The sequence below is a fragment of the Clarias gariepinus genome, chromosome 18, assembly GCF_024256425.1.
Source record: "Clarias gariepinus isolate MV-2021 ecotype Netherlands chromosome 18, CGAR_prim_01v2, whole genome shotgun sequence".
NCBI lineage: Eukaryota > Metazoa > Chordata > Actinopteri > Siluriformes > Clariidae > Clarias > Clarias gariepinus.
This window is the reverse complement of record NC_071117.1, coordinates 27771198-27788495: the sequence shown is the minus strand read 5'-3', so window position 1 is coordinate 27788495 and position 17298 is coordinate 27771198. Positions and strand designations below refer to the sequence as shown.

At 36.0% G+C, this 17298-nt stretch overlaps 1 protein-coding gene across 2 annotated transcripts; it reads left to right on the top strand.

Moving 5' to 3' along the window:
• Positions 1-293: 293 nt before the first annotated feature.
• Positions 294-10925, top strand: LOC128506277 (interferon-induced protein 44-like). Of its 2 annotated transcripts, none has more exons than XM_053476648.1 (8): positions 294-351; positions 6769-6858; positions 7239-7272; positions 7373-7571; positions 7855-8004; positions 8181-8346; positions 8712-8812; positions 10156-10925. In XM_053476648.1, the coding sequence occupies exons 2-8, from the start codon at positions 6801-6803 to the stop codon at positions 10336-10338; spliced, it is 891 nt and encodes a 296-aa protein (XP_053332623.1). In that variant the 5' UTR covers positions 294-351; positions 6769-6800; the 3' UTR covers positions 10339-10925. The 2 variants fall into 2 exon arrangements, with proteins under 2 accessions (XP_053332623.1, XP_053332624.1); XM_053476649.1 differs by lacking the exon at positions 294-351 and adding an exon at positions 6567-6585.
• The last annotated feature ends 6373 nt before the right edge of the window (positions 10926-17298 follow it).

Here is a 17298-nt window from a genome sequence, read left to right as displayed (position 1 = left end):
TCAGCCTAATAAAGATTATCCAAGTTCACATTGTTCAGTAATGTAGAATATTAGTTTTAAATTTTTTGCGATCTGATTTTGACATTTTTACTGGAAATTTATATGCCCTACTCTGGATCTTGATTCCATCCCTTGTGTGTGAGCTTTTATAATAATGAAGATACTTTCACTTTTCATTTTCAGGAAATATTACATCATCCATAACAAATTCTCCTTAGGTGTGGCTGCAGTTGTTTGTTTTATTAAGAGTAGATAGGAGAGTGCTGCAGGAGGAGGAGACTCCAAGATGCAATGGTATAAAACTGAAAAACTGAAAGATGTTCTGTTATTGGAGCTGAACAACCACAAACTGTAAGTATATCCAATTTATATATATTTTTTTTAAATCTAGTATTATTTACATATTTAGGACTTCTGACTTAAATGGTCAAAAAAGGGTAATTTATCTGATCATAGCCATAAACATCTGACATCTACAACACCAAATTTCTTTATTTACTTATATGTCTTGCAGATATATTCTATTGTGTAATTATTATTTCTTTTAAAGAAGAAATTAATATTTGAGAAGTAGGATTCATATGGATAGGTTTGGTAGACATAACATACATAATGTCACCAAATAGTTTTGTTTATTCTTGCTCCGTTAAGGAAAATCACATATAGAAATTAGTCAAACTTTGTTGGGAAGGACCTTTTTGTTTCTTTGTTTATTTTGGTGAGAGGGTGAGGGTATTAGCATAAATACATCAGAAACTGTGCCAGAACCACAGGTTAATAACTTACCGAGGTAAGTGGGTGCTGAGCCATGTTTAGCTTTGTAGGCATCATTGTTTTAAATGTGATGTGAGCAGCTACAAGAAGCCAGTGGAGGGAGTAGAGAAGTGCGTGTGTTTGTGAGTGTGTGTGTGTGTGTGTGTGTAAGGCAGAGAGTGTGTGTGTGTGTGTGTGTGTACGCGTTCATTCACTTACACCAACACACACGCACACACACACACACACACTCTCTCGGCTTTACAGCCCCCACTCCTCTCAGGTTCCCAAACAAACACACAAACTCTTCTCTGTCGCGATTGTTTTTAAAGGTGAGGAGCAGGTTTATGAAACTCCAAAGTGTTCAAAATTAAATAAATAAATAGGACATGATGAAATAAATAACTCTATGAATAAATAAGACACATACATGTAATATGAGAATGATATTGTGAAATAATGAAACATGTTTTGAAAAAAAGCTTATTATTGTGAAATTTATTGCACTCTGCAAATTATTTTTCCCAATAACAGAGATTATTGCAGAGGCATTTTATTTATTTCATGCTGTTTTTATTTTTAAAATGTCATTTTTACAAAGTCAGTTTTTATTTTAAAATCCTGTTTTTCATAATGGCCTATTTATTTCATAATGCGACTTTTCAGCAGAATGAGTCGTTCTGTCAATCAGCGCCAGGGGGTTGGACCTGCGCGCCTATTGGCTGATCCTTTAACATCGATTCGTTTCCCTGGATACTTGCTCCCGGTGGGCCACTGGTCAATGTGGCCGGACCAGTCAGTACGTAAATTTATTTTAAAAATGACGGAAACTAATATTGCATCTCTTTTTTACGCAGATAGATGAGTGCGTTAATCGTACAGGCGCCACCGATAAAGAGCGTGTGTTTTGTAACGGCCACCACTATGTTGTATATCACATCATGTATGTACAGTATGTTGCCCTTTGAGTTGCTGCGCGTGTCCGCTGAGGAGGTGTGCACGTGAGGAGGTGTGTGTGTGTGTGTGTGTGTGCGTGCGTGAGGAGGAGAGAACAGAGCAGGAGCTCAGCTGTGCTGCTCCCCACCAAAACGCTCTATTGTTTTACCCTTTTCTTTACTTTTACTGTATGTTTTGTATTATACTTTTGTGACGCTGAAAAAGGTTGATAAAGGTTTTGTGCTGAACACTATTGTTGGCTCTGAGCTCTTTTTTCCCCGCCATCCGGCCCAAATTCTGCTAAAATTCTTCAAATTATCACATTCTGCCTTTTGCGTGAGAGAAAATTACAGTTCCACAGGCTCTGACAGCTTTAACATTACGGTCAGGGAAAGTGAGTCTGGATCCAGCAACCTCAGGGTCAGTGGTGATGATGACCAGCACCTCTCCCCTTCTGTACCCAACACCTCTCCCCTTCTGTACCCGAGCCAAGTGAAAATCAACTGAACGGATAAACTGGAATAAAATCAGAGGCAGCATTAGCTCGGGCTAGTAAACTAACTCATATTAATTATTATTGTAGACAATATTAATTAAAAATAAGGCTGAGAAAATATTATTTTGAAATAATATTGACTACAATAATAATTACTAGCATGAGCTGATGCTGCTACTGATTTTATTCCAGCTTACCTGTTCAGTTTGATTGGCATCATTTTCACTCTGGTAGAGAAGGGGAGACGTGTTGGTCATCATCAGCAGGCACTGGTTCATCATCACTGACCTGCTGCACTTGCAGCTTACACTGATTGGTGTATACTTGCTTGCTGATACACTGAGTGGTTTATCTTACACTGACTGCATCAAGATGATCCTCCCTGACCTGCTAAAATATTGTCTTTATAGTTTTATATGTTGTTTGTCTTAATGTTCTTTCCTTTGTTTTACAAATATGACCCAATATACACTACCGTTCAAAAGTTTGGGGTCACTTGCAAATTTCTATGTTTTTGTTCACTGATTTATTTTCTACATTTTACAACAATACTGGGGATTTTAAAACTATAAAATAAAACATATGGAATTAGGTAATTACGTAACAACAACAAAAACAACAGTTAGTTGTTATTTTAAGACACAGGGGTCAGTCTTTCTGTAATAGTTCTTGAAAGAACAGTATTGTCAAGTGCATTTGCAAAATCCGTCCAGCACCATAATGAAACTGGCTCTCATGAAGGCCGTCCCAGGAGGGCGAGACCAAAACCTACCTCTGCCACGAGAAGTTCATTTAGAGTGATCAGCCTGAAAAATGACCAATTAACAGCCCCTCAGATTAGAGGCGTTATAAAGTCTTTACAGAGCAGAAGTAGCAGAAACATCTCACCATTAACTGTTCAAAGGAGATTAATGCATTTTTTGGACGCCTTCAGCATTCCTTTACAATGTAGAAAGAAATAAAAATCAGGAACCATCATGGAGTTAAAAAGTGACCCCAACCTTTTAAACGGTAGTGTATGTTTAGTGATACTTTAAATAATATACTTAAAAAGCATTTATTTCTGTATTGCGTTATATTTTTTATACTAGTAAGTTGTGTGCTAAGTCAAAAGTCATGAAGATGGCGGACTGGTGTGAACTTCAGCCAGTTCTGCTCATTTTAGCAGATTAGATAGAGAGGGATAATTTACCAGTAGACACTGTACTGCCACCTACTGCATAGAATATGTATTGCACCATTAGACCTAAATCGATACTTCATGCGCTAATACTAACGTCTGAATAAAGGAGCAACCAATCACACAGCTGACTCCGCCCTATCGATCTTGATTGACAGAATGACTCATTCTGCTGAAAAGTTGCATTATGAAATAAATAGGCCATTATGAAAAACTGAATTTTAATATAAAAACTGACTTTAAAAAAATGACATTTTAAAATGAAAACAGCATGAAATACATAAAATGCCTCTGCAATAATCTCTGTTATTTGGAAAAATAATAACCATGAAATATTATTTTATAATATTAAGTAAATTTATATAGCAGAGTGCAATATATTTCACAATAATAAGCTTTTTTTCAAAATATGTTCTATTATTTCACAATATTATTCTCATAGTACATATATGTTACTTATTTATTCATAGAGTGATTTATTTCATTATGTCCTATTTATTTATTTAATTTTGAACACTTTAGAGTTCCATACAGGTTAAGGAGCAGGTTTTTTTTTTTTTTTACTTTACAGCAGTGATTCCGTTAGTATGCGCTCATGCGAGTGTGACTAGCGATGTTCCTTGCAAATTTTTTAACGGTTTAAGAATAGTCTCTCCATTAGTGTGTGTGTGTGTGTGTGTGTGTGTGTGTGTGTGTGTATGTGCACGCACATTACACACACACGCACACACACACGCACGCACACACACACACACACACATACAGCACCTGCATGCACAAACGGAAACATTTATCTATCGTGATTTATTTTTACATTATTTTAGAGGTAAAGTGCAGGTTAATTTGTTTTATTTTTACTTTATATTTTGTGTTAATGATTTTTATGAACAAATAATTTGAGTAAGTTTCCTATGGGAAAATTAAATTTGGTTTGTTTTGGAATACGAGCTCACTTTCGGAACGAATTATGCTCGTAATCCGAGGTTCCACTGTGTGTGTGTATATACAGGTCCTTCTCAAAAAATTAGCATATTGTGATAAAGTTCATTATTTTCTGTAATGTACTGATAAACATTAGACTTTCATATATTTTAGATTCATTACACACAACTGAAGTAGTTCAAGCCTTTTAATTATTTTAATATTGATGATTTTGGCATACAGCTCATGAAAACCCAAAATTCCTATCTCAAACAATTAGCATATCATGAAAAGGTTCTCTAAACGAGCTATTAACCTAATCATCTGAATCAACTAATTAACTCTAAACACCTGCAAAAGATTCCTGAGGCTTTTAAAAACTCCCAGCCTGGTTCATTACTCAAAACCGCCATCATGGGTAAGACTGCCGACCTGACTGCTGTCCAGAAGGCCATCATTGACACCCTCAAGCAAGAGGGTAAGACACAGAAAGAAATTTCTGAACGAATAGGCTGTTGCCAGGTGCCTCAGTGGGAAGTCTGTGGGAAGAAAAAAGTGTGGCAGAAAACGCTGCACAACGAGAAGAGGTGACTGGACCCTGAGGAAGATTGTGGAGAAGGACCGATTCCAGACCTTGGGGGACCTGCGGAAGCAGTGGACTGAGTCTGGAGTAGAAACATCCAGAGCCACCGTGTACAGGCGTGTGCAGGAAATGGGCTACAGGTGCCGCATTCCCCAGGTCAAGCCACTTTTGAACAGAAACAGCGGCAGAAGCGCCTGACCTGGGCTACAGAGAAGCAGCACTGGACTGTTGCTCAGTGGTCCAAAGTACTTTTTTCGGATGAAAGCAAATTTTGCATGTTATTCGGAAATCAAGGGGCCAGAGTCTGGAGGAAGACTGGGGAGAGGGAAATGCCAAAATGCCTGAAGTCCAGTGTCAAGTACCCACAGTCAGTGATGGTCTGGGGTGCCATGTCAGCTGCTGGTGTTGGTCCACTATGTTTTATCAAGGGCAGGGTCAATGCAGCTAGCTATCAGGAGATTTTGGAGCACTTCATGCTTCCATCTGCTAAAAAGCTTTATGGAGATGAAGATTTTATTTTTCAGCATGACCTGGCACCTGCTCACAGTGCCAAAACCACTGGTAAATGGTTTACTGACCATGGTATTACTGTGCTTAATTGGCCTGCCAACTCTCCTGACCTGAACCCCATAGAGAATCTGTGGGATATTGTGAAGAGAAAGTTGAGAGACGCAAGACCCAACACTCTGGATGAGCTTAAGGCCGCTATCGAAGCATCCTGGGCCTCCATAAGACCTCAGCAGTGCCACAGGCTGATTGCCTCCATGCCACGCTGCATTGAAGCAGTCATTTCTGCAAAAGGATTCCCGACCAAGTATTGCGTGTATAACTGAACATAATTATTTGAAGGTTGACTTTTTTTGTATTAAAAACACTTTTCTTTTATTGGTCGGATGAAATATGCTAATTTTTTGAGATAGGAATTTTGGGTTTTCATGAGCTGTATGCCAAAATCATCAATATTAAAACAATTAAAAGGCTTGAACTACTTCAGTTGTGTCTAATGAATCTAAAATACATGAAAGTCTAATGTTTCTCAGTACATTACAGAAAATAATGAACTTTATCACAATATGCTATTTTTTTGAGAAGGACCTGTATATATATAATTAAATTCTTTACATTTTAATGATAAATTTTAAATTATTCATTTTAAATAATATTTTTATTATACATAATATTTTCATTATATATATATATATATATATATATATATATATATATATATATATACAGTGGAACCTCGGATTACGAGCATAATTCGTTCCGAAAGTGAGCTCGTATTACAAAACAAACTAAATTTAATTTTTTTATTTTACCTATCGTGCTCATTCACTTACACCAACACACACACACACACACACACGCACACACACACGCACACACACACACACTCTCTCGGCTTTTCAGCCCCCACTCCTCTCAGGTTCCCAAACAAACACACAGAAACTGCTCTGTCGCATTTTTTTCAAAGGTGAAGTGCTGGTTAATTTTTTTTTTTTTTGTTGTTGTTTTACTTTACAGCAGTTATTCCGTTAGTATGCGCTTACACAAGTGTGACTAGCAATTTTTAAACAGGTTTAAAAACGGTCTCTCCGTTAATGTGTGTGTGTGTGTGTATGTGCGTGTGTAAAACTGAAAGTGGGTTGCGCCTCAACAACTCAGGGTATAAAAGTTCGAATTATGACTCTAGAACAGTCGACTAAGACTGTAACTGTGAGTATGACTTTGCAAACTTTTATCTATCTATATATCTACTATATCTATATCTATCTATCTATCTATATATATATATATATATATATATATATATATATATATATAAAAAAAATTATTTTTTTATTAATAATATACCAACATTAAACATTTGTTTTTATTTTAAATACTTCTCTTATCAAGACGATTCATCTGGATTCTTTGAATTAAATAAAATGGGAGACTCTAATTCCCGTCCATCACCTCCACCACCACCACCACCACCAGCTCCAGGTGAGTTTAGTGATCAGTAGGACAAACACTTCTCAGTCCTTTTCTTTATTTTAGTTGATGTTAATTATTCTAATCTCATTATTACATACATAAACAATTTCTTATGTAGTTACAATTACTACAAGTTTCTAATTATATATTTTTTATTATTAAGAAAGAATCTATGTATGAGTAATAATGCAAAATTTAAGATTAAATGAATAATGTTTGTGCTGTAAGATTTATTATTTGAGAATGTGTGAGAAATACAGATCACACTGTGCGTGCATCTGGCAAACATATAGACAACTTCCTATGTCGTAAACTTGTGTTGTAAATAAACAAATGCAAACTGTAACTAAAAGTTTATTTTTTATTTATTGTATTATATATTTTTAAAGTATTTGATGAACCATGGAGGAAAATGCCTTGGGGGTAAGTTGTGTTAACATTTTTCAAAAATATTGACATTTATTAAATAAATCTTTGGAGTTAATATTTTATTAATCATTCTCTGACTTTTTGTGTGTGATAGAAATAAACATGATTTAGAAGAGACACTGAGGAACTTCAAGCTCAGCAATCCTGATGTTAAGTTTGTCAGAATTCTGATTGTTGGTGAAGTCGGAGCAGGAAAGTCCAGTTTTATAAATTCCATCAATAATACTTTCCAAGGACGAATCACCTCTGGGGCTCTTGTTGATGCCACATCTGGAACCAGTTTCACAAAAGTTGTAAGTACTTCAGTACTTGTCACATGTTGTCCGGAGTCACACAAGTGGCATTTATATAAATTTTTTTCTGCTTAAGTTGAATCGTCCTTTAAGTTCTCACCATCTCAGTGTAGTTCTGTAGGCAAGGCTTTCATCAAGTTGCCATTCATTCATGTTTCAATATCAAAATGTTATTAAACTGGACTTTCACTCCTGTAGAGGCACAGCACTACACAGTTCAACATTATGATTGTAAACCTGAACATTTATTCCATCGTTAACAATGTGTGTCTTTGCTTTTTAGTACAAAACTCATAACATCAGAGGAAAGGACAACTCCATTCTGCCTTTTGTCTTCAATGATATCATGGGACTTGAACCTGCAGATGATAAAGGTGCACATGTACAGGACATTGTCTCAGCCTTAAGGGGGTTTCTTAAGGAAGGATACGAAGTGAGACTCTACAACTTTTATCATTTGTTATACTTTATAACATTAATATATATTGTATCATATGTTAGGATATTTTTGGAATAGTTAACATCACAGTACAAGAGTAGTTCAGCAGTAACAGTAAGTTACTTACACAGTAAAATGGGAGTAATATTTATCCCTTTAATGTCTTTCAGTTTAACCCTGTTAACCCCGTGTCCGAGGAGGACTACAAAAACAATCCCAGGGTTTCTGATCAAACCTTCTGTCTGGTCAACATTATATCAGGTGACAAAGTGTCGATCATGAATAATAGGGTTGTTCAAAAGATGAAAAAGATTCGTGAGGAGGCTTCAAAACATAGTAAGTCCTGTTATAATACAGTAGCTTTAAAACTTCTTATAAAAGGACGTGTATTTATTTAACATTAATGGAAGGAGTGTTTGCTGATAGCACTTTGTAATAGTTGGAGGTCAAACAGACTTCATAGAGTTTACAGACATTTTCTAAGGAAGGAGTTTACAGACATTTTCTCTGTAACATGACAACCAGCAATTCTTGTTTTATTAACTTCAGGGGAGTAAAAAGAGATAAACATAAAAAATAACTGTATATAGCTGCTATGGCATAAAATATGACACAAAGTAACTTCATGGATTGTCCATAACATTAACATTAACTTTAAGTAATAAGAAAATCCTGTCATTGATTATTTTTTTATTTTACAGATATGCCTCAAGTAATCATCATGACAAAAGTGGATGCAGCCTGCCCACTGGTTAAAGAGGACCTGACTAAAGTCTACACCAGTAATAAGGTCAAAGAACTGGTAATTATTTAATTAATGGTGTATAATTTGAATGTAACTTTTATATATATATATATATATATATATATATATATATATATATATATATATATATATATACTGAACAAAAATATAAACACAACACTTTTGTTTTTGCTCTCATTTTTAATGACATGAACTCAAAGATCTAAAACGTTTTCTACATACACAAAATAACCATATCTCTCAAATATTGTTCACAAATCTGTCAAAATCCTTTACGATAAAGAACTGGAGTCAAGTCGAGACCCCAATGAGGACGACAAGCATGCAGATGAGCTTCCCTGAGACGTTTCTGACAGTTTGTGCAGAAATTCTTTGGTTATGCACTCCGATTATTTCAGCAGCTGACCGAGTGGCTGGTCTCAGACGATCATGGAGGTGAACATGTTGAATGTGGAGGACCTGGACTGGTGTGGTTACACGTGGTCTGCGGTTGTGAGGCTGGTTGGATGTACTGCCAAATTCTCTCAAACACCTTTGGCTTATGGTAAAGAAATAAACATTCAATTCACGAGCAACAGTTCTGGTGGACATTCCTGCTGTCAGCATGCCGATTGCACACTCCCTCAAAACTTGCGACATCTGTGGCATTGTGCTGTGTGATTCAACTGAACCTTTCAAAGTGGCCTTTTACAGGTGGCCTGTCTAAGGCACACCTGTGCAATAATCATGCTGTCTAATCAGCATCTTGATATGGCACATCTGTGAGGTGGGATGGATTATCTCGGCAAAGGAGAAGCGCTCACTATCACAGATTTTGACAGATTTGTGAACAATATTTGAAAGATATGGATATTTTGTGTATGTAGAAAATGTTTCAGATCTTTGAGTTCATCTCATAAAAAATGGGAGCAAAAACAAAAGTGTTGCGTTTATATTTTTGTTCAGTATATATACACAGGTATAACCTAATATATAATATAACATATATATTCTAAATAAATATAAAAACAATTTATAAAATTTACAATTAACAATTAATATAAAATAAAATAAAAAGGTTTTCTCTAATTATTTAGCCCTTTAAAAAACAGATCCATGTTCCCACATTTTGGTCTCCAAAGAAAAAAAGACTTTTACAATCAACAAGATTTTTTTTGCTTTTCATGAAAATTCCTGTAAATTATAAAAGTGTCTAATTCTCAATTTACCTCTTATTGGGAGACTACTATCAAGTATAACCAGCAAAAGTTCTGAAGGGACTAAAGAGTTAAAAACAGTTTTGTTTTGCAAGTAGCTTTTTCCACTGATTTAAGGACCTAGTTGTAAATGTATTAATTTTAAATTATGATTATTATTGTAATTATTACTTTTTTTTTCAGATGCAACGGTGTAGTAATCTGCTGGGTGTTCCAATGAACAACATTTTTCCAGTGAAAAACTACCACGAGGAGTCGGACACAGATGTTAACATGGACGTTCTGATCCTCAAAGCACTTGAGCAGATTGTGAATGTTGCTAATGATGCTCTGACTGAACTAAACCACTGTGACGAAAATGAGTGAAGGCATTTTTGTCCCCTACACTAGAGTGGCTATAGCAAAGGTAATATTAATAAATAAAGCAAAAATAACAATAAATAAAGTGATATGATTACCGGTGTTGTTACTGAGGTATGCCTACTGTATTATGGCCTTTTCGTATCTTTGCTGCGTTTGTATAAGCGTCTAAGTTATATAGCTTTTCCGTTTATTATTTAAGAATCATCATCGGAATTTCAGCTGCACACCTGATTTACCTCGATCACCAGGGGGCAATGTTACACTTTAGTGCTGTTCTCAGCTACCTTATTGGTTTCTTCAACTTTTATTAGCAAACTGTGTGCTTTTAAAACTCAATGCTTTTTTCTTTTGAATTTAGCATCTGGACATTTTCTTTTCTTTCTTTTGTCGCATGCTTTTTTTTTACCACCACCAGCTTCAGTCTCAGCTAAATAATGAGTTTGATCCACACTTTTTCCACAGTTTTTACAAGGAAGTAAGTGATTTCTTCCGTGTACAGTTTATTGTCAGTCAGCCAATAATGATCGCCATGTTAGATTGAAAAGTTATTTTTTGATTTTCTTTCTAATAAAGATACAAGCAGACATAAACTTGAGAAAGATTTTTTTTTTATTATTAAGTCTTCATACAGAGGTGTTATCCCTTCAAAGGTAATTCCATACATACTACATAGCAAAAGGCCTTTTCTCAAACCATTCGGCCTCGGCTTCTGATCCAAAGTAAGGCTTTCTCATAGGCCTAAAAATACTCCACAGTATATCATCAGTGAGTAGGATTTTATTACAAAGTATATTTTTACCATTTACCAATGGGTCTTTTATACCAGATTAATAATATCACAAGGTAAAAGAGCTATAATGAAAGATTATAACTATTTTCCATGTTGCCATGTACAGTTTGTATAAGAAATCTAAATCTAATTAAAACATTTTTTTAAACCTACACCTAAATTTTACACCTAAAAAGAGGATTATTTAAAAAAATAATACAGTAGACAAAGGTTGACTGTGACCACATTTCATTTTATACTTAGTCATCTTTTTCCAACTCACGTTCCGCATAGTCATTGGCAAAATTTAGAATATCTCTCAATGCTGTGAGGATGAACATTTCAGTAAGTGAATCTTGCGTGATGGATTCAGAGTAGTTCATCACTGGGTAGATGGCATTTAATGGGATGCCCACATTGACACTGCACACATCCATCTGAGAAAATAAAGATCGGCATGCATTACTGTATATGATTATAGAGAATTGCCAGAGATATGACTTAGTGAGGACTGGAAATGAGATTGTGAAGATATGAGAATGAAATATATGGTAATGAAACTTAAATCATGTGGGTCTGTCCCAAATCTGATCAATTCTGCAGCTTTTGCTTGTACAATAAGTCCTGACAGACAAATGCAAACATCTACACACATACAAACTAATTACCTTTTCTTTGATCTTCTTGCTCTGATACATCTTCCCTAGATCCACTTTAACCAGCTCACAGGCTCTATCCACCTTGGTCATGATAATGACTTGTGGAATTCCTACAAAATCAACATTAAATTCTTCAATACTCAAATATTTGGTTGGTTTCTTTTATTTTCTGCTCAAAATAAACTATGAATTTACCAAGATAGTTATACATAAATAAAAAAAAAATGGCGAAAAAACAAATGTTTTATTATTATTATTATTATTATTATTATTTGTTTGTTTGTTAGAGCTTATACTGTACACTGACCAGCCAAAAAAAGTCACTACTTCAGATTATTGACCATCAAGAACCGAAAACAGTTAAAGGGATTTGAAATTACTGGAATTGGGTTGGGAACTGTCTGATACACTAATAAAACCTGTAAGGACTGTGCTGAAGTCAAGTGAAAGCAAGAGCATTTTCATATGCACAATATGATGAGAACTGGATTGGGACTAAACAGCTGTGTGGCCATAAGTAAACCACTTGTTAGTGAAACTCATCAGGAGAAAACACAAACACAAATTTTACTGTACAAGTCTCTGGAGGCAATGTTATGATCTGGGGTTGTACAGAATTACTGGGCTATCACATATATGGAGGTTTTTTCGCTTTGATTGAAAAGGCAATTTATGGAATTTAAAGTGTTATGGCATGGTTCTGGGAGCATCAATAATTTCATTTTTACACATGAATTAAAACTGTGCACCACCAAACTGTGCAACATTATCAAACTAAAGGCCATCAATTAACTCTTGAAGTGTATTACATAATTTGCACAAACACACATAATACCAAGTCACATGTTTGTAAGGTTGGTCTGGAGCATTGTTTCAGCTCAAGACGCTAGTCGCCGCCACTGTGCAGCAGTCTTTATAAATCAGCGGTGTATGCAAGCACATTATGGCACGTTATCAAAGTCGTATTAATTATGGAATATACTGTAGGCCTGTTTAAGAATTTTATTTGATTTGATTTCAATTTAATTTTATTTGTATAGCGCTTTTAACAATTGTCATTGTCGCAAAGCAGCTTTACACAATCAAAAGAATTATTTAAGTCTGTATGAAATGTAAGTGTAAATAAATCAAGATGAGCAGATTGTCCCTGGTGAGCAAGCCGCAGGGCGACAGTGGCAAGGAAAACCTCCCTAAGAGTAATAGGAAGAAACCTTGAGAGGAACCAGAGTGAAACAGAAAGCATGAATTGATATCTGCATTTATACAGTGTGTTATGTGGCAGCCAGTTCAGCTATAACAGTTGATGTTAATTGATGTACTGTAAATATGGAGTCCAAGAAGTTATTGGAGACAACTGCAATCTTGAACTATCGAGCAACCGCAGCCAAGTCAAGTCCTCGGAGAAACAGCTGTCAACACCAGTCGAGGCCAGAACCGTCTTTATGGTAGAGTGAAACCATCCCCAGACACCAGACGCATTCCAAAGAGACACACAGGGCATCCATGCGACGAGATCTCCAACCAGAAGCGGGGCACCAGGATGGGTCAGACAGGTCCGGAGGGCAGAGAGAGTCTGGATCACTGGCAGCTCAGGAACGACATGTGTAGCTCAACAGAGAGAGGGAAAGAGAGAGAGGGGGAGAAAGAGAGAGGGGGAGAAAGAGAGAGGAGGAGAGAGAACAGATAAGGGGAGAGTAGAAGAGGAGACAGAACAGTTAGGTATGGTTGCAGTCACATAATGTATAATGTGAATGTACACTACCGTTCAAAAGTTTTAGAACACTTGAAAAATTCTTTTTTTTTTTTTTTTTTTGTTTAGTGATTTATTTTCTACATTCTACAACAATACTGGGGATTTCAAAACTATAAAATAACACATATGGAATTAGGTAATTACGTAACAACAAGAAAAACAACAGTTAGTTGTTATTTTAAGACACAGAGGTCAGCCTTTCTGTAATAGTTCTTGCAAGAACAGTATTGTCAAGTGCATTTGCAGAATCCGTCAAGCACCATAGACGAGAAGTTCATTTAGAGTTATCAGTCTGAAAAATGACCAATTAACAGCACCTCAGATAAAAGGCATTATGAAGTCTTTACAGAGCAGAAGTAGCAGAAACATCTCACCATTAACTGTTCAAAGAAGATTAATGCATTTTTTGCGATTAATGCAATCTGGTTTTGGATGCCTTTAGCCTTTACAATGTAGAAAGAAAAAAAAATCAGGAACCATCATGAAGTTAGAAAGCGTTCTAAAACTTTTGAACAGTAGTGTATATTTAGTGTAGAGTGCAAGCAGAGACTCCGAGAGGACTAACTATAACAGCATAACTAAATTATTATTAAAGAACTAATAGAGTGACTTTTAATTAGTCTATTTTATAATGTGACTAATGAATTAAAATTTCCAATCACTTTTAATATTGAACAGGTGGCAAACAATTTGGCAGCGATACAGCGTGTTGTTGTGCTAAACCGAGGACGCCGTCCGCGGAGCCGTGTGGGTCATGTAAATTTTGCCTTTGGGCAAAACTTTAGCCCTTTTCATATTTTGCCTGAGCTGTCTATCTTAAAAAAGTTTCACCTTCCAAGGCAACAGATTATGGAGCTTCTTGACCTGCTCAGACCTCACATGGAAAGATGGAAATATAATCACGGTGCCAAAACTCGCACTGATTCCTAATGAACCGTACTTACGGCCACAGTGCGAAACTACGTAGCTTGACCAGCAATGATAACAGCATATGTTGTGTTTTGGTGCTGGTATGCTGGGGACCAGCATCAGTAAGGTGACCAGCATTATAGTACCATGATGCATTATACTACCATAAAGCATGGAAGTGGTGATATCCTTTTATTGGGTGTTTCTTTGCAGCATGAGTTCTATACCCACTGTATTGGTTATTGCAGACTAATTTGCCTGATTACTAGTGATGGGAAGTTTAGATCATTTTACCAACTTGGATCTTTGAGTCTCATTTAGCAAAATGAACTAATCTTTTTTTTTTTTCATTTTTTGCAACATGCAATTACAATGTTACATGTTACTTCACTAACATCTATTACTTTTGCAAACGTTGAACACACAACAAACAAGACAAAAATATAATGTTATAAGAAAAAGAAAAGATAAATTCATTATTTACCTGGTTCTTTAGTTTACAATTAGCACTCCTGAAATCTCCCAAGGAAATACAATTATTATACCAGCAAACTCAAAATTATACAAACTATAACTACTTTGTAATTGTAGGCCTCTTTTATTGTATTATATAATTTGTTTACTGATCGTCAGGGATTTGGTGGGGTTGTAGGCGAGGCATAATCGCAGAGGTTAAGACGTAAAGATTTTTAATAATATAAGGAAAACAAACAAAGTAACTAAATATGAGCAAACCAAACATGAATCTATGAAAACACAGAAACTATGAACTGAACAAAACCAAACAGCATTTCACAACAGCAGTATAACAAAATAGCAGTTTGACCAGAACCGATGCAATAAGAAAAAACACAAAAAGAGTCTCTGGGTGCAAGGCGCACTCTAGGGGGTTAACCCTAACACTAATAGACAAAGACATTAAAAGGACAAATCAAAAACTTGAGATGAATAAATCAATTCTTTTTGGAGAATAACTGCATTGGTTACGCTTATGGGGCTGCCATGTGATGAAACCCGAAGACTCGAAACAGATAAACTAATTCCTGTACAGAATCTATGATATTCCACATGGGTGACTAAACAAATTATTCCCCGAGTTGACTCGTTCTTCCTGAATCACACTTAAGATTTGTTCAAAATAAACAAATCATTCATGAACGACCCATCACTACTGAATACACAGCTTTAAGCACAGTTCTGGGTTTGGACTATTGCTGTGGTACCTCAGTTTCCCCCACAGGCCGTGGCTTTTGGGTGTATGGTGTCCAAACATACAGTGTATCACTGGTTGTTGCGTATGGGGCTGTGTAGTGGTAGACCAGGCAGGATGTCCATGCTGACCTGTTTTCACTGCCAAAAATACCTACAGTAGGCACGTCGGAAAAGAAGGTGGACAGGTGATGAATCATATTTTGTACATTTATTTTTATTGTTGGTTTATTTAAGTGATGGGTCCCCTACCTCCCCTCCAAGGGGAACTTGTTGCTCTAGCAGTTATGTTGCAAGCCATTCTGTCATCACTATAACTGCTAAGTAACACCTTAAGCTTGGACAATTTGTCATGTACACACAAGCATTTTTTTTTTTTTTTACCATATAAGGTTACGCTTTAAATTTTCCCACCACATGCCCCTCAGGATGCACTATGGGCAAAAGGCAAGTGGGCAGAGGCAGTGTGATGCTTTGGGCAATGTTCTACTGGGCAACCTTGGGTCCTGCTATTCATGTGGATTTGACTTCAGTGTGTACCACCTACTTAAACATTGTTGCAGACTTAGTACACCACTACATGTAAACAGTACTTATTGATGACAGAAGTCTCGTTCAAGGCGATAATCCTCCTGGATACAGCTACATACACCAGCCTCGGTTAACTGGTAGAGGAGGAGGCATCGCAGTTATTCACAATGATAATTTGACTATTGTACAAAAACACAGACACAAATTTAATTCATTTGAAATTCTTTATAGTAACATAAGTGTATTTAACTATATTAAGTCAGCTCAGTCGATCCCGCTAATTGTCATTTACAGACCTCCAGGGCCGTACTCTGAATTTCTTAGTGAATTTGCAGATTTCCTCTCAAACCTAGTCGTTTCTGTAGACAAAGTGTTAATTGCTGGAGATTTTAATATTCATTTTGAAAACCCAGAAGACCCTCTGAGAACTGCATTTATGTCTATACTGGACTTGGTAGGAGTAAATCAGTGTGTAGTAGGACCCACTCATAAAGCAGGTCACACTTTAGATTTAATAATATTATTTGGATTAAGTATAAGAAATTTATTCACAATACCACTATCTGAAGTTATCTCAGATCACTATCTTGTCTCAATTCAAGTGTGTCACAGTAATAATGTACACACAGCGCCGCGCTACCGTATGAAACGTACATTCACATCAACTACCAAACAGAGTTTTATCAGTAATCTCCCAGAGTTCCCAACTTCGATTAGATCACCGTCTGACCCCACAGAACTCGATCAGGCGACTGAATATTTAGAGTCGACATTTCGCTATACCCTAGATAATGTAGCTCCAGTCAAAAGAAAAATTATTAGAGATAAAAAACTTGCTCCCTGGTATAACGATCACACACGCACTTTAAAACAGACCGCTCGGAAATTAGAACGTAAATGGCGTCAAACTAAATTACTAGTATTTCGAATAGCATGGAAGGAGAGCATCCTGAACTATAGAAAAGCTCTTAGTGTAGCTAGATCAACATATCTCTCCACTCTTATAGAAAATAACAAAAATAATCCTAGATTCTTATTTAATGCTGTAGCCAAATTAACCACAAATAAGACCACTGCAGAAATCTCCACAACAACATCATGCAATAGTGAGGACTTCATGAACTTTTTTAATA

Excerpts from the sequence above, each read along its gene's own strand:
- LOC128506277 (XM_053476648.1), top strand. The coding sequence starts at position 6,801 with ATGGGAGACTCTAATTCCCGTCCATCACCTCCACCACCACCACCACCA. Across the intron at positions 7,572-7,854 it reads GAACCAGTTTCACAAAAGTT|TACAAAACTCATAACATCAG; the intron begins GTAAGTACTTCA and ends TTTGCTTTTTAG. Across the intron at positions 8,005-8,180 it reads TTCTTAAGGAAGGATACGAA|TTTAACCCTGTTAACCCCGT; the intron begins GTGAGACTCTAC and ends AATGTCTTTCAG.